The sequence below is a fragment of the Myotis nattereri genome (genome assembly GCF_964212035.1).
Source record: "Myotis nattereri genome assembly, chromosome: 5".
In the NCBI taxonomy this organism is placed as follows: domain Eukaryota; kingdom Metazoa; phylum Chordata; class Mammalia; order Chiroptera; family Vespertilionidae; genus Myotis; species Myotis nattereri.
Genome location: NC_138080.1, coordinates 105,057,123 through 105,083,483, shown reverse-complemented (window position 1 = coordinate 105,083,483; position 26,361 = coordinate 105,057,123). Strand labels below are relative to the sequence as shown.

At 58.4% G+C, this 26,361-nt stretch overlaps 1 protein-coding gene across 1 annotated transcript in view; it reads left to right on the top strand.

The window, feature by feature from the left end:
• Positions 1 to 753: 753 nt before the first annotated feature.
• Positions 754 to 26,361, top strand: part of STK10 (serine/threonine kinase 10) — a 78,053-nt gene continuing 52,445 nt past the window's right edge. The window contains exons 1-2 of the mRNA XM_081093513.1: positions 754 to 1,057; positions 21,108 to 21,272. Coding sequence (XP_080949639.1) covers positions 902 to 1,057; positions 21,108 to 21,272 — 321 coding nt within the window. The 5' untranslated portion in view covers positions 754 to 901. The remainder of the gene's footprint in view (positions 1,058 to 21,107; positions 21,273 to 26,361) is intronic.

The following is a 26,361-nucleotide window of genomic DNA, read 5'->3' as shown; positions in this document are numbered from 1 at the left end:
CCAGGCTCCGACGCTGGCCGGCTCTGGGTCTGGTCCGGGAGCGCCTGGGAAGCAGGAAACGATCCGGGAAGCCGGGGCCTCCGGGGACCGCCCGCGGCCGCGGGGGCGCAGCATTGCGCGCGGTAGGAGGCGGCACCGCGCCGTGGATCCCGCACCGGATCCGCCGGCGGATGGGTAGCCCCGGGCCGGTGCTTCCCCAGCCGGGCGCCACCACCTGAAAAGCGGGCGCGAGCAGCGCAACCTCGAGGGCGGGTCGGGGGCGGATTCAATGCTTAAAGCCGGTTCACCTTCTTGGCCCTCGGACGACAATCGGGGCGCGCTCAGGAAAGGCCAATTCGCTCCCCGTCTCGTTGGCAAAGAAACTTGGGGCGCCACAAGGCGCGGCTGGTCTCCCAGACTCAGGACGGCTCCGTCCAGGGGTTCCCTAGAACTCCCCGGACCCACCCTGAGCTCGCGGGCGCGCGGCGGACTACAGCCTCCAGAGTGCCCCGCGGCGGCGGGCGGAGCCGGGCGCGCCCCAGCCAATTAGGGGGTCTGCGGGCGCAGCCGGCAGCGGCAGGTGGAGCCGGGCCGGTGGGCGGGCGCGGGCGGGTCCCAGACCGCGTCCCACGGCTCGCGGGCAGGGTGTGGGCGCGGCGCCAGCGGGGCCGGCACGCGGGAGGCGTCCCCGGAGACAGGACCGAGCGGGGGCGGGGCCCGCGGCCGCCCGAGAGGTTCCGGGTGCTCCCGCCGCGCGCAGCCCCGGGCGCACTTGACCGGGGTCGGGCTGCGGGGAAGGGCGGGTCTGGGGAGAACCCCCGAGCGCCGCGGCGTCCGGCAGCCCCTCCTCTTCGCGGCCGCCGAGCCGCAGCCCGAGCCGGAGCCAGCGCCACCTCGCCCCCGGGCTCGCGCGCCCCCGGCCATGGCTTTCGCCAATTTCCGCCGCATCCTGCGCCTGTCCACCTTCGAGAAGAGAAAGTCCCGCGAATATGAGCACGTCCGGCGGGACCTGGATCCCAACGAGGTGTGGGAGATCGTGGGCGAGCTGGGCGACGGTGCCTTCGGCAAGGTCTACAAGGTGAGGGCGCCGGCGGCGGGTGGCCCGGGCTCCGCTCAGCCGGCGTCAGGGCGTCACGGCTCGGGAGGGCGCAGAGGGGCTGCCCGGACTTAAACTCGGGGTTCGGGGCTCCTGTCGCGGGGAACCTTGTTCTTTGGAGGGACCCTCGCTGAGCCCCGCGGAGTCCCCGCGCGCCGGGCGCCCCCTCTGGACACGGATCCTGCTCCCTCCCGGCTCAGTGTCAGCACTTCCTGTGCGTCTGGCACCGCGCTCGGCGCCGGAGGGGGAGACAAAGGGGCGCTTATGGGACCTTAGCTTCCGAGGGGCCCCCCAGGCGGGCACGCAATACTGTGATGCGAGGAGACTGGAAGCAGCGCCCACACACGCTGTGGGAATGACTGCCCCGGCGAGGGTTAGGGACTCGGCTGCGTCGGGAAGGGTTGGGACCGTGGCATTGGGGACACACCTGAGAGAGGAAACGGCGCGCGGGACGGGGCTGGCGGCGGTCTAGAGGGAGAGGGTGGGTTTGGAGAAGCGAGCTGGGGCTGCCCTGCGGGGTCATGTTTGATTCTGTGGGTGAGTCACCGCCGGGGAGTCTCGCGGCCTGTCACCTTTCCCCTGGAGGAGGACAGCGGAGCGTTTGTGCAGCGCGGCTGGGAGAGCTGATTAATTCTAGGCATGTTTGCAGCAGGGCAGGGTCCGGTTCCCGCTCCTGTGGACCAGTTCCGAGTGGCCGAGTTGTATTGGGACCCAAACACTTCGGGCTTGACGCCACCCTTTCCCTGCGGGGCCTCGCTTTCCCTAGGAAACGGGAGAGAATCCTCCAGGACGTGCCTCCTTCGTCAGCCGCCAGCCCCCTCCCCTCCAGCTTGTAGACCACTCCGACCCCAGGACCCCAGGAGGCCGGGCCTCAGAAGGGGCTTCTCTTACCGCCCCCCTTCTCACCAGACCCCTCTCGGAACCTGCTCTCTCTGCCTTCAAAGTGGCCTGGTTACCCAAGTGCGGTGCCTGGCGGCCGCGTGAGCATCACCTGGGAGCCCATGGGAGCTGCAGAGTCTCAGCTACACCCCACTAACTTAGCGTCTTTTAGGAAGAACCCCAGGTGAGCCTGGCCGGTACCGTAGTTGGTTAGAGTGTCGTCCCGATATGTCCAGGTTTCCGGCCCAATCTCTAGTGGGCACCTGCGAGAATCAACCAATGAATGCGTAAGTAAGTGGACAACAAATCGATGTTTCTCTCTCCCGTCTTCTCTCTCTAAAATCAATTAAAAAAAGAAATCCCAGGTGGTAGCTAAGCACATCAGAGTTTGACAAGCACTGCTCTGGAGGCAATGTTGAGGCAACGAGGCCCATCTGGGTTGGGTGCCTGTTTTGTTACCTTCGCACCTCGCCAGTGAGCCGGCACTTCCTGTTACAGGGTGGAACCCTCGCTGGAGCAAAGGTTCTGTGGTTGCAGGGGCGGGCCTCCGAGCCGTCACTCACACTCGTGGCAGCCTCTCGGGCTGCCTTGCTTCGCTGCCCTTCGCTGCCCGTATTGTATTTGAGGGCTGTGGGCACCTTCTCTCCTGGCAGCACAGCTTTTCTTTACCCTTCTCAGCTGCCTCTTCGTCCTCGTGGCACCAGGAAACTGTCCTGAGCCCGTGGCTCCCCCGGGGCCCATGCCGTTTTCCTGTCTTCCCAGGCCGGAGCCCAAGCTTCCAAATGCACTCTGGCCACCAGGAGAGCAGCTGGACCCTGGGTCAGCTCGCCACCCCCTTCGCTTTTCTCCCGAAGGCTCCATGGGCCTTCTTAGCGCTTGCTGTTGGCGCTCGGGGATGTTTTTTCTCCGGGAGGGGCTGGCTTTCCATTGCAGTCTTGTCCCTCTCCCCCAGTGCAGCCTGGCCTCATAGCCTGGTTCGTTTTCTTTCAAACCGAAATGCAGAACTTTGCTTTTATGCTGCTACGATTTCCCCTTGTCAGTTTCAGTTGTCATTTCCTCCTGCTTCGGCCCTGAAAAAACTCCCTGCTACCCTGGAAGTTTCATACCAAGGGGCTCCTCTGACTCAGGAGCTATTTTATCTCCTCCTGGCTCTTGAGAGCCCGTGGACCCCTTTTTAAAGTGAGTCTAGTTCTCCAAGCTGTGGACTGGCTGCAGGCCACCCCTTCCCCCCCCCTAAACCCGTGATTTGCTCATCATTAAGGCAAGGGAACGCTAGGCCACACAGGCTGTGTGAGGGCTGACACACCCGGACGATTTATCGAATCACCTTCCGGACATGAGGGTGTGACCCTGTGCTCTAACCCAACCCTGTGTTATGTGTGGGGATAGTAGGGTCCAGGGAGAGGAAGGGACTAGAGCCCGCGGCTCTGGGCTTCAGTTGAACACTTCCCTGAGTTGCTCGCTAAGGAGACCCATCCTGGGTCGGAGGTCCCTGTCACTCAGGCCCCCAACCCGGGAAACGTGCTGCTGAGTCCCTGAGAGCTGAAGTAGAAGCAGGTGTTGCTTTACTGAAGGCGAACCTGGGGCCATAACTCCTTCCCACTTCATTCTTTCCTGGCGTGGCCACCAGGGCAGCGCTGGGGAGAGGTTCAGCCTAGGTCAGGGGTCGGCAAACTGCGGCTCGCGAGCCACATGCGGCTCTTTGGCCCCTTGAGTGTGGCCACGAAGTTTCAGTCGCACTGTACGGGCGCGCCCGCACGTGGTATTTTGTGGAAGAGCCACACTCGGGGCCGCAGTTTGCCGACCGCTGGTCTAGGTGTTAGGCGGAGACCAGAACTTGCATTTTGTCATGGTGCCTGGGGAACCAGTTGGCCGGGAGCTGGACAGGTGGTGGCCGGCACCATTTCTCTCCCTGGCCTAGAACCAGCAGGTCCTGACGGCTTTCTTGAGGCCTTTGCTAATTTGTTGGACACCGTCGGGAGAGGACTCTGACAACAGGCCTGATGGCTCAAAGCCCAGGCATTGGCAGTCCGCATCCCCTTTCCTCCTCTTCTCCCCGATAAGCCTTCGGGCGGCCTCAGGAGAACAAAGAGGGCAGCATTGATTTTTGAGCAAAGTCAAGCTCATTCTGACCTAATCCTCATGCAGTGGCAAGTTCATTTCAAAACAAAGTCACTTTCTAGTTCATTACTCGATACAAAGTAAAGGTCACAAGCTACATGATTTAAACATTCTTGCTCTTAAAAGTAGTCTTTATTTTGAAGACATGAAAGGGGAGGAAGTGATTGGTGCTTGCTGTCATAGCAGCGGATGAAACAGATACACACTCCCGTGCTGAACACAGGCAGAGTGGGCCCACCCTCAGCTGGATTAGCAGGCTGAGGTGATTTTCTGCTTCTTGAAAATTGCTTGGGTTTGGGTCTTAGGTTGTCTTTAAGATTTTAAAAGGTTTATGAGTTTGCAAAATTGGGGGGTAAACGGAAATAAAAAACCACTCTTAATTCCCTTCAATTGCTATTGACTTGTTGGTTTATTTCCTTCCAGACTTTATAGGTTTTTATGGTGAAAAAAATGTTATTGCAGGGTTGTACTCCTACCCACCTAGGGTGTTTTATGTCAGCCTTCATTCCTGACGTCTCTTCCTGTGTTCTAAATGCTCACACGTTCCTCCTGGGATGGCTCAGTGCCCCTAGATCTTAGCTCATTAGATGTGTAAGTAAACTCTCTCGCTCTCTCTTTCTCCTTTTTAGTATTAACAAGTTACAGTTGATTCAGTGCTTATCACGTGCCAGGCGCTGTGCATAATATTAAAGCTGTAATACGCACTTGCACTCCCATGACTCCTGAGCTGTGCAGCGCCATGCAGTGAACGCCAGGGGCCTCGTTAGAACATAGGGCTAAGGACACAATACCCAGAAGCCTCACTGGAGCATGTTTGATGTTTTTGTTTTTAAGAATTTAAAATAAAATCTAATTTATTGATTTGAGGGGGGGGGGAGGGAAGGGGTGGGAGGGAGGCAGAGAGAAAGAGAGAGGGAAACATCGATTGGTTGTTCCACTTACTCATTGCTTGACCCTTGTATGTGCCCTGACCTGGGGTCGAACCTGAAACCTTGGCGTGTCAGGACGATGCTCTAACCAACGGAGCTACCTATCTGGCCAGGGTGAAGCACATTTAAAAAGAAAGATAAGAACCTTAAAAAACAGTTGTACAAGTGTTGTGGATAAGAAAGTTTAAAAAAATGACAACAAGTACGGTTCCTGTGTACTGCCGGGTGCGTGTGGCGGTGGGCGTGGGGGGGTTGCAGGGGAGGAGGGAGGGGGGACGTCTGAGGTTGGGTGGGAAGTCGGCCGCAGATGGGGATGGGTGCGGCTCAGCGCAGACAGATGTCGTGTGCCTTCTGGGCCTCCTTCGCCGCCAGGTCCAGCTGAGCGCAGTTTTCGGCGTCCACCCTGTGTTTCTGGAAGACGGAACAGCACCCCAGCAAGGGCGCGTGTAGTACGGGGCGGGCATCGTTCCCCGTACACCCGTGGTGCCGGGACGGAGCTGGGTTTGCAGAGTTTGTGTTCTAGCCGCGGTGGCTGCACTGGTGGACAGCGCTGTCCTCCCAGGGGGGCCTCAGGTGCCCGCCGGCTCCCTGTTAGTCAACCCACATCCTCCAAGGGCCACATCCGGCCCGCTTCAGACAAAGGAGAAGTCAGCGCCGGGGCGGCCTCCCTCCAGCCAGGCCCTCCCTCCACCGCCTCTCCTGCCTCAGAGTTTTCAAGGCCGGTTTCAGTCCCGGGCGCCCCCTCCTCCTCCGGAAAGAGATCTGGCCCCAGCCAGTAACCTTATTTCCGCTCAGCCTGGTGTTTTTAAACAGAAGTCCGTGCTATTGTGAGTGGGTTCCTGGCTTGGGCCTGAGACCAAGGTGGCCTGAGCTTCCTGGGGATGTCGCCCGCCGGGGGCTGGGCTTGGGCGCCAAGCGGCTGCTCGGGCACTTGCCGCCCCAGACTTTCTCTGGCTGCTCCGGAGCCGCCAGGGTGGAGTGAGTGAAACTGCTACCCGGAGTCCCAGCCACATGCTCACCAGGGCATCCTGGCTCCTGAGGTTCCCTGGGCTGAGGGGGGATCCCCAGGAAACCTGGGCCAGAGCGAGATGGGCCCCCAGAAAACAGCCCTGGAGGGGCTCCCCCAGGCCCAGCAGGGGAGTTAAGGGAAGAAGTTTGGGGCTTAGTCAGATCGGGGGTTTCCCCGAGCAGGTGCCCCCCCCCCCCTGAGCCTCAGCCTCTTGACTAAATGGAGGTGAGATTTGGGAGGATGAGGGAGGGCTGAGCGGAGCTGAGGCGGTGGTACAGGGGGCACCTGACCCGCACCAGGAAGTGGGCAGGAAAGGAAGGCCTTTAGGACTGTTGATGCGCTTGGTATCACGGGAGAAGGTCCCGCCAGTTACTGCTAACGGGGGTGGGGGTAGGGTGGTGGGGGTAGGGAGGCACAAAGACTGATGTTTGTAGCTCCTTTCTTCCCCACCTTGGCACTGTTTGGGGCAGGTAACCCTAACGCTGACCCTGACCCTGACCTTAACCCTGTGCAACGTAGGACGTTAGCAGCATCCCTCCCTCTACCCGCTAGAAGTACCGCCAGTGCCAGCACCCCCTCGCCCTCCACCTCTCCCTGTGACAGCCAGGAACGTCTCCAGACGTGGCCACGTGTCCCTGGGGAGCAGACTCGCACCCGTCCAGCGCCACTGCCTCATACAAATGAGCGTGCCTTCGTTCAGTTCAGCAGACAGTGCTTGCTCGCCTGCGTGTTGGTCCCTGGGTGTATGATCGGACTCGGGCCTGTGGCCTCCAGACAGACCAGGGTTCGAATCCCCGCTGTCCCGCTCAGCAGCTCTGCGTGATGTCAGGCGAGTGGCTTGTCTCTGAGCCTCAGGGTCCTGGTGTGTACGGTGGGGGCGAGACTGCTGCTCACCCCACCGAGATGCTGTGAGAATTAACCCAGCAACTCACACCAAGAGGGTAGAGATGGCTATAGGAGGTGCTCAGAGGTGCTCTGCATGGGCCATCGGCCCCCCCCTGCTGCTCTCAGTGCCACCAGGGAGGACAGAGGAAGGTCAAAGTCGGCTGGGATGAGGGGTGTGTCGGACAGAGACGGCTTGCGTGAGCAGGGAAGGCTTCCTTCCACTGGGCAGGGCTGGTGGCTGGTGACAGAGCTGGAGGGAAGGAAGCCTGGGCCAGGAGAGAGACAGAGATGGACAGGGAGGCCTGAGGTTACCAGTGGGTGGCCCTTGAGCCTGGAATGACCCTGTGACGAGTTTGGGTGGCTCCCAGGTGGCGGAGCCAGGTTCGCAGTGACTGCCAGCATTTTGACATCAGGGGATTCCACGTACAGGCCCAGATTTCTGTCTTCCCGGGAGAGGCCAGATCAGCCGGTACCGCCGGCCCGCGTGGCCGTGGCTGCATCTGCCGGGACTGAGGAGCCGCCTTCCGGGCCGGAACTGTCCAGCGAAATGGAACACGAGCCTCACAGACATGCAGTTAACGGTTTTCTGTAGCCTCATTCCAACCAGGAAAGAAACAGGAGAGATGAATTTCAATGTGTGCTGAGGGATGTCTGAAATAGTATCATTTTAGTATGTAACTGAAATGGAATGCCAGGAATACTTAATATTCTTGTTTTGTAGCGAATCTTTGAAATCCGAATGTGTTTTGCTGTTATCATACATCTTGGTCTAGACAAGCCACTTTTCAGGGGCTCAGAAGGCACATGTGGCTGCTGTCCCGGGCAGTGCAGATCTGGCGTCTACTGGTCACCGCCACCTGTGCGCGCCCCAAGGCCCACTCTACACATTTCTGCTGCCTCCTGGAGGCCCGGGGTGTGGAGGCTGGGCTTGGCCTGGGGGGCTGGCCAGGCAGGGCCAGATCTAGAAGAGTGTTTGAGGCCAAATCAAGAGAGCCGTGAATGCCAAGCCAGGCATTTATTTCGATGTCATAGTTTTAAGCTCCGCTAATGGCCTGCCTGCCCCAAGCCCCAGGCCTGACCAGGTCCCCTCCCTCCCCAGTGGTGATGGAGAGGAGCTCTCTTTGGGTGATCACCAGAGGGAGGAAGGGCTTGCCCAGGTCATTGGAGGATGCCAGGTTTCCTGGCTGCTCAGGCATCGATGAGTGCGGGCTGGGTCAGAGCGGCCGTCCTGGTGGCTGGGCGGACAGCGGTGGGAGGAAAGGCCACAGCTGTGGTTGGGGCCGAGTCAGGGCCCAGGGAGGGGAAGTGACTGATGGAAGGCCACCGCCCGAGAGATGTGGTACGTGGGTGGGAGGCATGGAAGATTCTGGAGAGCTAGGCGTGATACCCAGGGGAGGGAAGAAAGCAGAGAAGGTGAGATGGGAAGGGAAGCTCACGTTGGTCAGGGTGGGATCGTGGGTCCTGTGATCCTGAGAAAATGACTTACCGGTGCCTCAGTTTCCTTAGCTGCAGAGTGGCTTTAGGGATGGTACTGCTCATCAGGTTGTTTACCTAGTAACCTAGGTAAGCCACTTTGGTCCACGGCGTTGGAAAAGCTCATCCAAGTGTTAGTCATTAGGATGATTAGTTGAGCACCGACTGTGTGCCAGGCACTGTGGGTTCCAAGGTGAACGAGATAGTAAAGGAACAGGCCGTTGACTTTTGCTCCATTCTTTTTTTTTTTTTTAATATATTTTATTGATTTTTTACAGAGAGGAAGGGAGAGGGATAGAGAGTTAGAAACATCGATGAGAGAGAAACATCGATCAACTGCCTCCTGCACACCTCGTACTGGGGATGTGCCCGCAACCGAGGTACATGCCCTTGACCAGAATCGAACCTGGGACCCTCCAGTCCGCAGGCCGACGCTCTATCCACTGAGCCAAACCGGCTAGGGCATTTTTGCTCCATTCTTATCTGTTCATCATTTAACTTCCAGCCCCAGGAAAGGTAGGGGTTAGTATCCTCGCTTCACGCCTGATGAAGCAGAGCCCAGAGAGGGACTGTGACTCGCAGAGGTCACACAGCTGTTCTGTGGCGAGGCTCAGAATGAGCCAGATCTCTGTAGCCAGGAGCCCTGGCCTTTCCTAGGGACAGAATGGAGGGAAAGCCCTGCCCGGGCAGCTCAGCTGGTTGGAGTATCGTCCCCATACGCCAAGGCTGCAGGTTCGATCCCCGGTCTGGGCACATACAAGAACCAACCAAGGAATACACACATAAGTGGAGCAGCAGATGGACATCCATCTCTCTCTCTCTCTCTCTCTCTCTCTATCTCTCTCTCTCCCTCTTAATGAAAAAAGAAAAACCGAATGGAGCGAATACGAAGGGCTTAATGTGAGGAGAGGGTCCAGGTCGCTTCGTGTGGCGCCCCCTGCGGCTCGGTGTTGGTGCTTCTGTGCCCAGGATTGCGCCCTTCCTGCCAGGCCGCTCGCTGCAGCTCACAGGCCGAGCCCCTGGTGGCGAGGGTGGCCCCTCGGGCGGAGGAAGTGGTGACAGTGCAGGCTGGCAGAGGAAGTGGCCGAGGGAGGGGCGGGCGCCCGGGTGGGGGCCTGGGTGCTCCCAGGGCCCTGGGGGGTGTGGGCTGCTGGTGCCGCAGCCTGTAGGTGCTGAGCACTCCTGGGTGTGCCCGCAGGGCAGGGAGGAGCAGACCCACACAGCCTCCTCCTGCCTCCCCTTCCCACCCCTTCTCCATCCTCACTGCCCTCACCTTCCACTCCTCCCTCTTGTCTTTCTCTTCTCCTTTCTCTCTGCTTTCCCCTTTGCTGCACATTCCTCCTCCTTCCTCCATAGCTTTCGGATTTCTTCTCACAGGCTCTCCCAGGGCCTGGAGGGTTAACCACTGTGCTGGTGACTGAAGAGTTAACTCTAACCAGCCTCTGTCCAGTGGGGAAGGGGGAGGAGGGGGAGGAGGGGGAGGAGGAGGAGGAGGGGGAGGGGGAGGGGGAGGGGGAGGGGGAGGGGGCAGAGTCAAGGAAGCCCCGCCCCTTTCTGCCTGTCTTCTACCTGCCACTCTCTTCCTTCCGGTGACTCTGCACAGCTGGGCCCAGCCCACACGTCCCCTCCCCCCCCCACATCCCCTCCCCCCCACACATCCCCTCCCCAGAGAGGCCTGTCCTGACCCTTTGCTGACCACGGGGCAGCTCCGGCCGATGGGTTTTCCTGTGTGTCTCCTTGTTTATTTTCTTCCCTCTGTGCAGGCTAGGTCCCCCGGCGGGAGTTACCAGCTTCCCATCTTTTGTGAATGAGGGGCCTGCTCCTGGTGGTTTCTGCTGAATGAATAGAAGGATGACTGAGCAGATGCCAGGCCCGGCTCCCTCCCGTGCCCGGTGCTGCGGTTCCGGGCGCAGGCCCTGGAGCCCGTTCTGAGCTTCGCCCTGGCTTCACCGCCTTCTTCCTGTGTGACCTTGGGGACGTCACCTCACTTCTCTGAGCGTCAGTACCTTTAGCTGTAAAATGAAGAGCAAAGCAGTGTTTTCCTGCCCTGGCTGGTTGCTCAGTGGTGAGCGCGCCGGCCCTGGCACCCCTGGGTCTCGGATTCGATTCCTGGTCAAGGCCACGCACCTGGTTGTCGGTTCGGTCCCCGGCACCCATCAGGGTGCGGGCAGGAGGCAGCCGGTGGACGCACCTCTCTCACACGGGTAGATCTTTCTCTCTCTCCCCTCCTTCCTTCCCTTCCTTCCACTCTCTCTAAACACCAATGGAAAAATATGCTGGGGGAGGATTAACAAAAAAACAAACAACAAACAAAACAAAAAGCCGCAGTGATTTCCTCAGAGAATGTAAAGGCTGAGGCCTGTAGGCGGCGGGACGGTGCCCGGCACAGCGGGAGGCCGAGGGGAGGTGACTGATCAGCCGAAGCTTCTCCCTCTCGCTGTGTTCGGGTGCCCGTGATGGAGGCTGGGGAGGGCAGTCCCAGCTCTGTGCCCGCCCGTGGACGGCCAGTCCAGGGGTAGCCGGGCCACTGGGGGTGGCCGTGCCCTGGAGGGAGACAGCTGGGGGCCTCGCTCCCCTCGCCCTTCCCTTCGCCCGTGAGAGCGGCTTTGACCCGCTGAGCGTGACCCGGCAGGGCTGGCAGGTGCCCCGTTGGTCCAGGACGCCTCCCGCCGCTGACCGGCCCCTGGGGGGCCCAGGAGCCACGCAGGGAGCCCGAGCTCTTTCACGCCTCCCCCTTCCTCGGCACCCCACTACCCGCCCCCCCTTGGAGGTGACAGGAAACCCGCCGCTGGGGGAGGAGAGGCGACCGGTGTGCCTCCGTTACTGAGGGACGTGGGCCTGTGCCACCCGGGTCTGTGCGGGCCCGTCCGCCGTGGCCAGCACGGTGCCCCCAGCCGGTCCCCGAAGCGCCCACGCCGCCCACAGGCACCACCTGGGCTGGGTGATGCTCTTGTCCCACGGGGCCCAGCTCGGCCACGGTCTCTGCCGTGTGGCCTCGGTCATGTGACACCCCCCTTCTAGAGGGGCCTCGGCGTCCTCTTCTGCAAAGTGGGGTAACACAGTAGCTCCCACAAGCGGGATATCAGTGTCTTTCAAATTTTATTTTTTTAAGTTGACTTTAGAGAGAGAGAGGGAAGCATTGACCCGTTGCTCCACCTGTCCATGCGCCCACTGGCTGCTCCTTGTGTGTGTCCTGACTGGGGATCGAACCCGCAACCTTGGCATATTGAGGCGACACTGCAACCAACTGAGCCTCCGGGCCAAGGCCAGACACAGGTGTCTTTCCACCTGGGATCCTCGGAGGCCAGTGCCCGCGGACACACAGCTGGGAGGCGGGGAACTGGCCGAGCCCAGCATCACATCTGCCTCACACCGTGCCAGCAGGGGCCCAGGGAGAGGGGGCGCTCACCCCGGCCCAGCCCCGTTCTGGCAGCTTTCACAGGTTCACTCAGCGAGGTTTTGCGCCAGCCCTCGACGCAGCAACTGCTTGCGTCTTCATCGTACAAGGGAGGAAAGTCAAGGCCTGAGAGGTGACGGAGGTCCCCTGGGGTCAGACAGCTGGGACGCGTAGGGCGGGGTTGCTGTACAGGTTTGGGTACATCCGCAGGAGGAATATTGGGAGCATCTACCTACCCATCATCCCACTATCCATCTGTCTATCCATGGTCCTTCCACACATCCATTCCCCTATCCACCTATTCCCACCTGTCCATCTGTCTCTCCACTGTCCTCCCACACATCCATCCCCCATCCCCCCATCCCCACCTGTCCATCTGTCTCTCCACCGTCATCCCACACATCCATCCCCCATCCCCACCTGTCCATCTGTCTCTCCACTGTCCTCCCACACATCCATCCCCCATCCCCCCATCCCCACCTGTCCATCTGTCTCTCCACCGTCCTCCCACACATCCATCCCCCATCCCCCCATCCCCACCTGTCCATCTGTCTCTCCACCGACCTCCCACACATCCATCCCCCATCCCCCCATCCCCACCTGTCCATCTGTCTCTCCACCGTCCTCCCACACATCTGTCCCCCATTCCCCCATCCCCACCTGTCCATCTGTCTATCCACCGTCCTCCCTCACATCCATCCCCCATCCCCCCATCCCCACCTGTCCATCTGTCTCTCCACCGTCCTCCCACACATCCATCCCCCATCCCCACCTGTCCATCTGTCTCTCCACCGTCCTCCCACACATCTGTCCCCCATTCCCCCATCCCCACCTGTCCATCTGTCTATCCACCGTCCTCCCTCACATCCATCCCCCATCCCCCCATCCCCACCTGTCCATCTGTCTCTCCACCGTCCTCCCACACATCCATCCTCCTGCATGCTCCAGGACTCTGGGTGGTTTCTCTGTTTGTCCCATCCTATTTGCAGGCTCTCTTAATGAGGACATGTTGTTTCACAGAACAATAAAAAGCAGGACAAAAAGTACTGCTGATGGGAAACTCTGAGCAACCTTAATCCCTGAGGTCGGACGGTCTGCATTCAGGGCTGCCGGGATCCCTGCCCCAGGGGTGGTGAGGACTGGGGTGAGGCCCAGGGGAGCCTGGGTGGTGCGGGGAGCAGAGGAGGCCTGGATGGGGTGCTTCCTCCTCTTCGCCCTGGACCCCAGGCCGCCCTCCTGCGCGATGACTCAGCGCCTTCCTCTGGCTGGAGGGAGCCTTGGGCAGGTGGGAGCTCGCTCTCACCTCCTTTATCAGCGATACGCAGGCTTGGGTTCCTCATGGCTGTGGAAGAGCTGAGATCTGCAGGCTCCCACATCCCCGGCCAGTTGGACAGGTTGTCTGGGTTTTCGGCCAAGGCCGGGACGCGATATCTTTGGGGCCAGTCCTGCTTGGGTTTTCTTTTTTAGTTGCCGGCCCCGAAGGGCTCTGAGGCTGGCATGTCCCCGCTGGGCACGCCGGCTGGCCAGGCTTCTGGGGGGGGGGGGGAGTATTAAATACCCGTCTTTGGAAGCCCTGTCACTCCTCTGCTTTTGTGCTCCGTAATCTTTGTCATCCTTAAGTGTCGCTTTTTCTGAAAGGCAGCCTTCTCGTTTGTCTTTCTGAGCTGAAACTTGGCCCTGGGGCTATTGATGGGTGGTTTCTGTCACTGGGCCGGGCTGTTAACTGTGTGTGTCCTGGCCCCGTCAAAGCCTTTGGCTTCTCCAAGATAAAGAGGGCCCATCTTCCAAAACCAGCCAGCAGCTAGGGACGCAGGAACCCAGATGCGCTGAGGGGACAATACACTTCTTGTCACTTTTCTTTCTCGTCTTATGTGGAGGGCCTCATTTCTCTGTTTGCAAGGAGGTACAAACACCAGTTCACTCATCCACCCACCTGTGTATCCACCTCCCACCTGCTCATCCACCCACCTGCTTACCCATCTGCCTGCCCGCCCACCCATTCTCCCACCTCACCCCGGACCCCCTTCCCATGCCCCCCTCTACCCACTGGCTCGCTGCCAGGCTGGTGGGGTAGCCTAAAGTGAATCGGACATGGGCTTAGCTTTTCTGAGCTCACAGCCAGGTCAGAGAGAAAATTCGAACTCAAAGACCGTAGCCCCAGGTGGTCTGCGATAAAGGTGTGAAGCCTAATGAAGTGTGAGCAAGTTCCCGTGGGGCTGGAGGGGGAGGAGTCTGGGACCATCTCCTGGGTCGACTCTGTGAGTTAGACTCTGTGTGTGTGTGTGGGTGGGGGGGGGGTGTTAAGCACAGGTGTGGGGGAGGCAGTGCAGGTGGGGAGGGAGCATAAGGACATGCGGGAAGGAGGGTGCAGGAGGGCCCACGTGGAGCGGGGGAAGGGGTCACGGTGGGGCGAGGGGCGTGGAAACCCGGAAAAGTAGAGGTGGGCAGGGCGTCAGGCTGTGAGCACCCGCCAGGGAGCTTGGGCTTTCTCATGTTGGCAGCTGGGAACCGCGGGAAGCCAGTGTTTCTGGTGGAAGGCAGTGGGGGGAGAGCTGGGGAGGGAGGGCAGGCGCATGCAGCCTATGGTGGGCAGGGGACCCCTGGGATGCTTGGTCTCATGGGCTGCGGAGGGGAAGGAGCACTGGCCACAGAGCCAGACCTGAGTTCGAGTTCCGGCAGCCGCTTTTCAGCTGTGGGACCTGGGCCCAGCCGCCTTCTCTGCCCTGCCTCGGTTTCTCTTCAGGAGGAGGAGCTGGCTGGCGGTGCCTCTGCACACCATGGGTGGTGCTGGGTGAAGGTAGGGTGCCCCTCATTCTGCCCCAGAGGCCACAGGGGGCCTGGCAGGCCTTCTGCTCCTTGGCCCACAAGGACTCCCGCCCCGGGGAGGCCGTGCTGTGGTGCACACGCGGCCCCCCTCCGTGCCCGCCTCGCCCGCCAGCTGGGGCGCTCTGGGAACCGGGGACCTGAACCGCGGCCACATGGCCGCCCGCCCCGGCTCTGCGCTGCTTGAATCTGTGTCGGTCTGCTGTGACCCGGTTCCCTCTGGGGCCAGATTTCCTCCTTCCTTCGTAGAGTCCAAGCCTTTCCCGCAATTGTCCCGGCGCAAGGACACCACCTCTGTATATCTGGGGGCCCAGACCAAGCCCCCCCCTCCCCGGTTCCAGTGGCCTGACCCGCATTGGACACATGCCTGGCACAGCCGCCCGGAGTCAAGAGGACGGGAAAACGGAAACCTTTAGCCCCGACTGCTCCATTCTCTGGCTCCGACCCACAGGCCCAGGCCGCATGGCTGGCGGTCAGCTGGGAGCCGTCCCTCGCGCAGGGTTGCTAGGAGACGTCCCTGCAAGTGAGCCCGCCTGAGCCGCCGCCTCCTCTGTCCCCAGTCTGTGCTTCCCCCTGGACCAGAAAGCCCTGTGGTTGGGGCTGGGGCACAGGAGCGGGTGCCAGACGCCCCCTTACCTGTGAGAAGGCGTCTTCTGGCAGGTGCAGCCGGCGGGCAGAGCTGCCTCCCAGAGCGTCGCAGGAGGGAGGGTTCTGTGCCTGCTCTATCCCGTGTGGTCGCCACCAACCACTCCTGGGCACTCAGCACTTGAAATGCGGCTAATGCAACCGGGGGCTCCGATTTTCATTTCAGGTAATTTACTCAGCCACAGTGTGGCCTGGAGCTACCTACTGGACAGCCCGGCCCAAGTGGGTTCCTGAGGGGACAGACAAGGTCAGGGTGAAGTGGCCACTTTCTGGGCACCAGCCCAGTCCTCACGGGGACCCCTGTGGCTAACGGCCAGGTGGCGCTGGGTGAAGCCAACTCCTAAAAACACTCGCGTTCCTGATGCTGTGTTTTCAGCTCGTCCCTGTCCGCAGACGCAGACGGCTTAGAGTTGTCACGCAGCCATAGTTTTATTACCCTGCTTTGTTGACTTATTATCATGGCTAAGTTATTTTTCCTCATTCCTGTGTCATCTTCCTATTTATCATTTTAAGGGGTTGCTTCATCGCCCACCAAGTCAATCCCGCCATTGTCTTACAGTTGAGCATAAAGGTTATTTCCACTTTTTTGCCATCATTATGGACTAGCGTGAACATGGCCCTGGTACGTTTCTTTTGTTGCCCTTTTTTGCAATCATGTCCTGGCCTGAACTGACCAGGAATGAGGGCCAGATAAGAATAGGCCTCACGGGTATTTCCAAGGCTCTTACAGCCTCGTGCTATTTCTGTCTGTGAGCGATAATCTGTTGACACTCCCGCAGAGCACGGGAGGTTGTCGCTGTTCCTTACATTATCGATTTAATACGTGTAAGATGATCCCCACGTTCTGGGAGGAAGGTTCTTTTGTGGCCTGTTAGTGAGCGTCCTGGGTTTTCCTTCGGCCCCTCTGAGAGGTCCCAGGGAAGGGACCTTCGCAGGTCACAGTGCACGTGGGAGGGGAGGTGCCCTTGTCACACCTTCTGCACAGAAGCCGCCCTCAGCTTCCATAGAGGAGCACTTTTGTAGATATTTGCAGAACGCCGCCCAAGATGGGGGGCTCGTTTCCGTTTTGGTGGATGGCGATCCAAGTCCAGAAAGGAGCTGATTGACTCATATAACTGAAAAGTCTTGAGGGCAGGGCAGCCTTCAGGAACAGCTGGCTCCAGGTGTTTGAAGGCTCTCGGCATCGGCCCTCGTCCACCTGTGGGCCCCGCTTCCCTGTCTTGGCTGCGTCTTCAGGCAGAGTCTCTGAAGGAGTGGCCGGATGGGCTGCACGGCCCTCCACCCTTCATCCTAATAGCGTAGCAACCCAGGAAAGAGAAAGCCTCTTTCCTGATAACTTTAGCCAAGACCCCCAGACAAACCAGAGAACTGACAGGTACAACAAGCTTGCTTGCCTGTGTTGGGTCACATGGCACGTCTGAACCATGGGCGGGGACAGAGGGTCCAGACTCAGTGGTTGGGCCTGGGCCGTGCACCTGGGCCAGGTGAGCTCAGCCCCTCAGGAATCCCTTGAACCGAGAGCGAGGGAGAGGAACCTGGAGTTGTGAGTCATTGAGGGGGATGGACGCTGCCCAGTTCCCCTGCTGCTTTCTTTGGAGTCATCTCGGGGCGCCTCCACCGGCTCCCAGGACTGAAGTGCCCCCGGGATCCGCCCTGCGGGCTCCTGGCCCCTGTGTGCTCTGTAACTGCTGGGGCAGGTGGTGTTCTGTCCTGCAGATAAGACACTCCCACAGCTTGGACCCTGGTCCCTGCATTCACCTTTGTGGACTCTGTTTCCTCATCTGCAGAGTGGGGGTGGGGAGTTGGGGCTTAGGAGTGTGGCCAGTGTTCTTTCTGGTCCCTGAGTTCTGTGGTCTCAGCTCTTTCCTTGGGGGAGGAGGCAGGGGACACAGAGATCAGCCTGGAGGGGAGGGGAGGGGAGGGGAGGGGAGGGGAGGGATGGGGTGGGGTGGGAAAGGGAGGCCCTGGGCTGTCCCCTACCGTCTGCCTGCCACTGCGGTTGACTTTCAGGAAGCCTCCAGCCCTGGCTAGCTGGGCCCCTTGGGTGGGGCAGGGCTACCCGCAGGCAGGGCTGTCCCCACCTCCTCCAGGCTGGGCCCCGAGCAGCACAAGGGGGAGGATTGTTCCCACCGAGGTGCCTGGGCCAGAAAACACAAGCGGCCACTGTGTGTGCTCTCGAGGGTGTGGGCTGAGGCGTTCGTCACTGCTGGCCCGCAGTGCGGGCTGGGTGCGAGCTCCCCCATCCTTCCCTGGACCCCAGCCCTGCCTCCGCCGGTGGGAGAGACGGACGTCAGAGGGCACAGACAGCACTTGTTCTTTATGCCTGTCCCCTCCCACGGGCGCCCTGCCCACTGGGACCACCCTTAGCTTCCCCAGACCCACCCAGTCTCCAGGATGCCCTGACATCAGACCACAGAGGCCCAGGGCATCGCTGCCCCACCCTGTGCAGAGAGGGAAACCCAGGCCCAGAGAGGACAAAGCAGTCAGGAATACGGGCTTCGAAGCCACACCGGCCTGAATTCAGCTCCCAGCCCTGTGTGACCTCGGGCAGGTGACTTGACCTCTCTGGGCATCAGTTTTCTTACAGGTTAGCTCTTTTTTTTTTTTTTTAAATATATTTTATTGATTTTTTACAGAGAGGAAGGGAGAGAGACAGAGAGCTAGAAACATCGATCAGCTGCCTCCTGCACATCTCCTACTGGGGATATGCCCGCAACCCAGGTACATGCCCTTGACCGGAATCGAACCCGGGACCCCTCAGTCCACAGTCCGACGCTCTATCCACTGAGCCAAACCGGTTTCGGCCCATGTTCTTACAGGTTAGCTCTTAATAGTACCTCCTTGGTGTGGAAACGAGTGGAAGGGCTCAGTGTCCTCCCTGGGCTCCGCGCTTCAGTTCTAGGCTCCGCTAGCTTCATTCCCAGGCCCCCCTGGGGCCGGGCTGGCCCAGCAGCAGGCCATCTCAGCAATGGCTCCAGGTTGCGGTTCATTGGCTGACTCGATCACCTCCCCGGCCCTGAGCCAGTCCCTGTGTGCTGATTGGCTGAGTCAGACACCCACATCCCGAGACGGGCGGAATTCCCTCTTGCCTCCATTGCATCTCGGGGCCTGGGAATGTGGGCGGGTTAGCTCTGCTGCAGAAAAATCCGGGAAGCGTGAGTCCTGTGATGGGAGGGCCATGACTCTGACCCACAGGCCCGCGTCAGGCAGACACTGCCTTGTTCGCTAGCAAAGCGCCTCACACTAGCACGGGCTCAGGAAATAATGGCTGAGAGAAGGAATAGGGAACGAGTGAGCGCGGCAGCCTGGTGCAGAGGGCACACGGGGTGGGGGTGGGGGTGGGGGCTCTGCACCAGGTCCATCCTGGGCGGGCCCGGTACCTCTCTGAGCCTCGGCCAGATGGCTCGCACCTGCCCTAATGGCCTGTGGGCAGCTGTGTCCTGGCAGCGTGGTGGTCCCCAGCTGCCAACTTGCTATTGGCCGTGGTTGTCATTTATCTTTAGCAAAAGGAGCCGGAGCGGGAACTGGGCTCTCGCCAAGCAGGGCCTGTTGGGAAGTGATTCAGAGCTCAGGCAGCCTGTGTTTGGACCCAGCCTTCACCTCCCACTGGCTGTGTGACCTCAGGCAAATCTCTGTGCGTCTCTGAGTCACAGCTGCCCACCTGTCCGTTGGGAATGCTGGTGTTTGTCTCCGAGCGCTGGCCGAGGAGGTGAGAGAGTCCGAGTCAGGCCGGCCCTGGCGCCTGGTGAGAGCGCACAGAGGTCACTGTTTTCACCATCAGCCTCGGTTCCGTCCTCGGTGGCCTCAGGTGATGGATCGCGGCCTCAGCCAGGCTGTAAAAGACGTTCATTTTGGCCCAGTCGCTGTGTGCCATGGCTGCTGCTCACCCTTCTTGGCAGGCGCCGGCCGCTGGAGTCCGAGCCAGGTGCTGGGCAGCGTGGTCCGCCTGTGTGGACACGGCAGCCCTGCCGGCCCTGTGGCCAGTGCTGCCTTTCGGGGTGGCGGGTGGGCGGGTTTTGTGCCATCCTGGAAAACGGACCCTGCCTGGGCCTCCCCCACCCCCAGGAGAACACGTCCCTTGTAAGGAAACCCAGAGAAAGGTGGCAGGCGGCGTCCCCCTCCCGCCAGCCCTCGGGAGTGAAAGGCGATGGGCGGCCTTTGCCCAGCTCAGCCCCGTGCCGCCCTCTGGGCCCCCGCGAGCCCTCCGCCTTCCTCGCTGAGAAGGAGCCGTGGCTGACGCTCTTCTGGGTCCGGAGAGGACTTTGAACGTTGTGGAGGGATGTTTCTATGGTGCTCTGGAGCAGCGGTTCTCAACCTGTGGGTCGTGACCCCTTTGGGGGTCGAATGACCCTTTCACAGGGGTCCCCTAAGACCATTGGAAAACACATATATAATTACATATTGTTTTTGTGCTTAATCACTATGCTTTAATAATGTTCAATTTGTAACAATGAAATTGGGGGGCACCACAACATGAGGAGCTGTATTAAAGGGTCGCAGCATTAGGAAGGAGAAAATCAGAAAGAGATGGAAGGGCGGGTACATAATCAATTAAGGGAGAGAGACGGGGGAATCTAACTGCCTAATTGATGGGGGTTTAAGGTGTTCTGAACAAGTTTTCAAAATCTGAATTAGGGGCGAGGACGCCACCCAGGTAGGGCCGAGCGAGCAGGGGGGTGAATGTCGGACTGGGACTGAGCCCGGGGAATGGCCCCACATGAAATGCTGATCCCTGAGCTGGGCGCCTGGCCAGGTGGGGCGGTCTCGTGGACCCTGTGACGGAGGAACACGTGGCCGCAGACCCAGGAGCAGGCCAGGCCCAGCTTTGTCGCCAGGTGGCCGCCGCCTGTACACAGGGAGGCACAGCACCCGCACCGTAGGGCTCTGAGGCGATCATGCATGAGCCCGGGTGGCAGTGTAGACCGAGGCCCACGCACAGTGGGTCCGTGATAAATGTGGATTTTGCAGCTCAGTGAACAGAAGCACGTACCTAAACGGAGAATAAATTTACAGACGAGTGTAAGATCTGCCTATTGGCACGACCCCCTTCGAGAAGGCTCCCTGGTGGGATTCAGCACCGCCCCCCCCGCCCCCCAGTGCCCACTCCACCCCCAGAAGTGCGCTGTCTCCCTGCTGGCCGAGAGGGTGGGTCTCTCTCCAGCTGGCCCGGAGCCCTCGTCCGGCAGGGAAAGTGCACAGCCTCTTGGAAGCGAGGACCCAGATTCAAATTCTGATGCCACTACCTGGCTCCAGCCATGCCGCCTGTGCCTCGACTTGCCCGTCTGTGGAATGGGGACACTGCGGTGCTGGTTACTGTGGGGAGTATAGGAGGTGACGTGCATGCCTGTTGTCGCCCTCGGGGAGCCAGGTGGGCAGGTGGGCGTTGCCAGTGGGTGGGGCCGCACAGCGTTTGTCAGGCCAGAGAGAGCGAGAGCCCTCTGCCTGTCCCGCCGGGCTGCTCCCCCAGCTCAGGCAGCACCGTCCATGCACTGACATGCGTGTGAGCGTTGATGAAAGTGTCTTTTTTCTTTGTATGGAAGTATCTGACCACATGAATCCAGTGGCTTGGCGTTTTTCCTGAACACTCGCCAGTCTTCCACGTTGGCATTTGCAGAGCGATGCCAGTCTGGCATTTTTATTGGTCTCATGTGTGTTGGGCTTTTAAAGTACGAGATGGTTAAGCTGAGAACGTTGTTTCTCATGCATGCCGTGAGCCCTGGCCACGGTCCAGGTCTGCGTCGCTCCCGCCTCAGCCCTCGGTGCGCCCTGGGCACCCGGCCCCTGTTTCCACGCCCCGCGGCCTCGGAGCCGGCGGCCAGGGGTCCGCTTCCGCCGGGCACGCCGCGCTCACCCTCTGTCTCTGCTCTGCAGGCCAAGCACAAGGAGACAGGTGCCCTGGCCGCCGCCAAAGTCATCGAGACCAAGAGCGAGGAGGAGCTGGAGGACTACATTGTGGAGATAGAGATCCTGGCCACCTGCGACCACCCCTACATCGTGAAGCTCCTGGGCGCCTACTACTTCGACGGCATGCTGTGGGTAAGCCGCCGCCCCTCGCCCGCGGCCCGGTCCCGAGGGCCTCCGCGCTTTTCAGCACCTGCCTGGAGGGCAAGGGCCAGGTGAAGGAGAAAGGGAAGTAGGGGGGCCTGGATCCCTGGCCCCCCCTTTCTGCACAGCCTCCCCACTTTTCGGGGTGGCGACAGTGGCTCAGAGCCAGAAGGAACTATAGCCCTGGCCGGTGGTGCTCAGTGGTTAGAGCATTGCGCGTCACCCCCGCCCCCCTCTCCCCCCCCACCACCTGAAGGGTCTCAGGTTTGATTCTTGGTCAAGGGCATGTACCTGGGGTTGCAGATTGATCCCTGGCCCCAGTCAGGGTATGTGCAGGAGGCAGCTGGTTGATATGCCTCTCTCACATCAATGTTTCTCTCTCTCTCTCTCCCCTTTCCTTCTCTCTCTCTAAAATCAGTTTTTAAAAACGAGTCAACTGTGATATATATATGATCATCAGAAAAAAATGAGAGTATGTAGAAAAGCAAAAGAGAAGAAAAGGTTAATACCATCCACATTTTTATACTAGCGATAACCACCGATAATGCTTGGAATGTGTTTTGATTTTTTTTGTATATACACACTCCCATTTCCACAGTTTTTTTTTTTTTAAAACAAATTTGTACCATACCTGTTACTTTTTTTTTAACCTTTTACTTTCTATGTAAGTTGTATTAAGAAGACTTCCGTGTCAGTAGAGTAGGGAAATTCCTGCATCTCCGTGTTGTGTTCTGTAGAACCCATCTTCTGACTGCTGTTCTCTGCTGATGGTATGTAGGCACTTCCTTGTTGTGGTTTGGGTTGTGAACAACTCTGATGGACGTCTCTGGGTTTCTGTGTTGTCGCCTGAGAACCTCCTTAGAAGGTTTTTGAAGATTTTAAGTGTCTGTCGCCAAGCCGGCCTCCCAGAGCCACGTTCGATAATAGACAGAGGTGTTTTCCCATCCACTGACCTGTCCATCCGTCCTGCGGTCCATCCATACAGGCTTGCCGGGACTGCGGATCATGTACCCATTAAGGAAAACATCTTTTCTGTGTCTGTGCCCATTGCCGATTGTGGCTGGGCACCAAGTTCGCTGCGTTCTCGGGGCCAAAGATAACACAAGAACGGCCGACGTGTATCGAGGGCGCACTGTGTGCGAGCCCTTGTGTGAGTCTCACTTGCGTTGTGTCATCTCTTGTGCGTGCTGTGGGGCTGTCCTCCGCATCCCACAGGAAAATGAGACACAAAGAGGCTCAGGGCCGCCGGCCCCCAAGGCTGCGCTGCTGGGAAGGGGCAGAGCCGGAAACCCAGATGGAGAGAAAGCACATTTTGTCACGAGGCTGTGGCTGTCTGAGGTTGTCTAAGTAGATACAAGTCGTCACTTTAGGCAGGTGTTTGCTCATCCCGGGCTGCTGCTGTCGCCGCCCACTCGTTTCCTCCCCTCCCGCCTTGTGGCCGCCCCACGGCCTACATTCTGCCGCTTTGTAAACCTTGAAAGGTGCCGCCTTCTCATTTTGGGGACGTGGGTTTCAGACATGAAATCGAGGAGGTGGCCCTAGAACTGGGTGGATCGACAGGGACAAAGGGTTTCAGGCAGAAAGGACAGCAGGGCAGTGCTGTGGAGGCGGGGAAGGATGAGATGTTTGGATGATGGGTGGCTTAGGGTTCGGCCGCACGTGGTGGAAGGCGAGGGCAGCGGAGTAGTTGGAGGCTGTGTTGTGCAAGGGCCGTCTATCTGTTCTCGGAGTGCAGCCGGGACCAGCAGCCGCACCTGGGGCCTTGGTAGAGATACCAAGTATCAGGCCCAGCCCAGCCAGCTGAGTCAGGCCCTCTGGGTGGGGCCCAGCTCCTGCGTGCGGTTCAAGGCGCCTTCTTGGTGACTCTGGTGCTTAACTTTGAGAGCTACTGTGTCAGGGATGGGGACCCAGTGGCAGTTTTCCCAGGGGAGAGACACGTATTGTGTGTTTTGGAGAGAAATCGCGCTGGAGGGCGTAAGAGTAAAAGCATTGAGACTGATGAGGAAGTGGTAAGAATGGACTCGGCCAGAAGCCCAGGGGTGTGGGACCGTCAGTGGGTCAGGAAAGCCCTCAGCGGAAGGGTCATTTGAACTGGATCTTGAAGGATGCATAGGAGTTCTCCCGAGGGAGAAGGGAAGGAAGAGAAGGCTAAGGAGAGGGACAGACTGTGGCCCCCTCCCCTCCCCAGCCATGGCATCCAGGACAGACTTTCCCCCTGGATGGGCGGGGCTCACTCGCCGCCCCAAGGATTAACTCATTTTCTTCCAGGATTTGTAATCTTAGCAGAATCCTTCCAGTGGTCTCTTGGGACCACTTCTGCTTTGGAATATCAAATGGTACAAGGGCTGGGTGGGGGGGGGGACCCCAAATTATTCTAGACCAATGTCACCCCGTAGAAAGATAATGTGAGAGCCACATATGTAATTATACATTTTCTAATGGCCACCTTAAAAAGAGCAAAACTAAACAGATGAAATTAATTTCAGTAATATAATTTACTTAACCCAGTACACAAAAATGTCATTGGCATGTAAAAATTATTAACGACATAATTTACTTTTTAAAAATTTTTTATTCTAAATCTTCAAATCCGGTGTATATTTTACACTAACAGCACATCTCAATGCAGGAGCTAAATTTCCATCAGAAATCTTTGTTTATTCATTCATCTATTCCTCACCCAAGGACATGCTTAGAGAGAGAAACGGGGAGGGGAGAGAGAGAAACATCCAGTGAGAGAGAAACATCAATCGGTTGCCTCCCATTTGTGCCCTGAGCAGGAATCAAACCTGCAACCCAGGCATGTGCCCTGCCCAAGAATCTAACTGGCAACCTTTTGGTGCACAAGATGACGTTCAACCAACTGAGCCACTCGGGCCAGGCAGAAATCTATATTTAGATGCCATAAAATTTACAGTGGTCATAAAATTGATCTATAATTAGATGTCATAAAATTTATAGTTGACAAAAGAGATTCATATCCCCGGTGGTTCCAACATTCTTAAATGTTTCCCAGTAACATAATCTTGTGTCAGGTTTCCAATAAAGTTAATTAAAAGTGAATAAGATGATCAATTTTCAGCACTGGCCCATTTCACGGGCTCAGTAGCCCCAGGTGGTTCGTGGCTGCTGTACGGGCAGTGCGGGCAGTGCAGCTGGGGATGCGCACCCAGGCCCGGAAAGGGAGCGAGTGCTAAAACCCTGGGCTGACCTCGCCCATCTGCCCCCAGCACCCCCAGCACCCAGCCCCCAGCCCGACTCCAGTCTCTGGGAAAGTCTGGCAAGGGCTGGTGCCTTGTGCTACATGTATTGTGGGAGTGAGAGAGAGTGGCATGTATGGTACATGTTTCACAGTCCGCCCTCTGTGAACAGCCCTGGTTTATAGCATCTGCCAGTTTCTGAGATGTAGGTATCCCCACCACCGTCAATTTCAGGCTACAGAGGCATGTCACTCACAGAGTGGGAAGGGGTACCCTTCTTGATGGCCTGTTTCAGAGACGGTAGATGTAAGTCACTCCAGGAGTATAGGTGACAGGAGACTGCTGTAAATCATTAGGAAAGCAATGTGGGTTTGAGTATTTTATCATGTTTGTATTTAATACTACAGGCCCAGTGCATGAAATTCTTGCATGGGTAGGGTCCCTAGGCCTGGCCGGCAATCAGGGCCGATCGGGGACTTCCGGCTGCTGGCTGGGGCCTCCCTTCCCTGGTTGCTGGCTGCTGGCTGGGGCCTTCCTTCATTCTGCGCCGCCCCCCGGTGGTCAGAGCATGTCATAGTGAGTGATCGAACTCCCAGTTTCCTGGTCGGACTCCAGAGGGGACACTTTGCATATTAGCCTTTTATATATATAGATGATCTTTAAAACTAAATTTAAGTTGTAATAATGGCTGTATTTAACAACTGGCTTACAGAAATCCCTGAAAATGTCACAGTTGGCTCTCATAGGCTGGCGACCGATGTCTCCGGGAGATCACGGAGCCAGACGGGAGGAATGGGGCTGGCCCAGAGGCTGCTGCTGGGTGTCACACAGCCAGCCCCGCATTTGCAAGATGAGCCAGCTGGTTCCAGAGAGGGTCTGGGGTTTACCCAAGGTCACACAGCAAATTCATCATAAGGCCAGAGACACAGAGGTCCTCAGCAACCGTGGAGGACAGACCTACTCGTGTCCACCGCCCGAAGGACACCCTCCACAGCTTGCGCTGTTAAGGAAAGAACGTCCAAACCTACAGGAAGTTTTTATTTATTTCTCGATTAATCCTCACCCGAGGATGTGTTTTCCATTGACTTTTAGAGAGAGTAGGAGGGAGGGGGGCGGGGAGAGAGAGACAAACAGAAGCATCGATTAGTTGCCTCCTATACACGCCTGGATTGAACCTGAAACCCAGGTATGTGCCCTTGACCAGGAATTGAACCCAAGACCCTTCATGTGCGGGCTGATGCTCTACCACTGAGCCACACTGGCCAGTGCCCTACAGAACATTTTTAGAAGAATTTATCTGAGCCAGCCCAGGCTGAGGGCGCCGGAGCCACCAGGCCTTTTGCTCAGTTTTTCCTCTTGCCCCCCTGCTCCCCGGTCTGTGCTGTCAAAGGGGACTCCATGTTGAGGTTGTGGACTCTGCAGTGAGGTTGGGGGCTCTGTGCTGAGGTTGGGGACTCCACACTGAGATTATCTAAAGTAGGGGCGGGGGACCTTTTTTCTGGGCCATTTGGATATTTATGACACCATTCGAGGGCCATACAAAATTATCAACTTAAACATTAGCTGGCTATCGTTGGTCAAGCATTTCATTAACTCATGCCTTATGCCTTGGCAGGGCCAGACCGAATGATTTTGTGGGCCCTATATGGCCTGAGGGCCGGACGTTCCCCACCCCTGGAAGCCGCAGGGAAACTGGTGGAAAATTCACTGAGTCCGTTGCCAGAAAGAGCCATTTATGGCTTTGTTCATTTCTTAAGGAACCAGTTTGGCTTCATACTGTATCTCGTGTGGGCAGTTTATTCCTGAATCTTGGCTAAACTCCTTGGGTTTAACCTATTGGCCTCACAAGTATTGGGCAGTTGCATCGCCCGTCTGTCCTC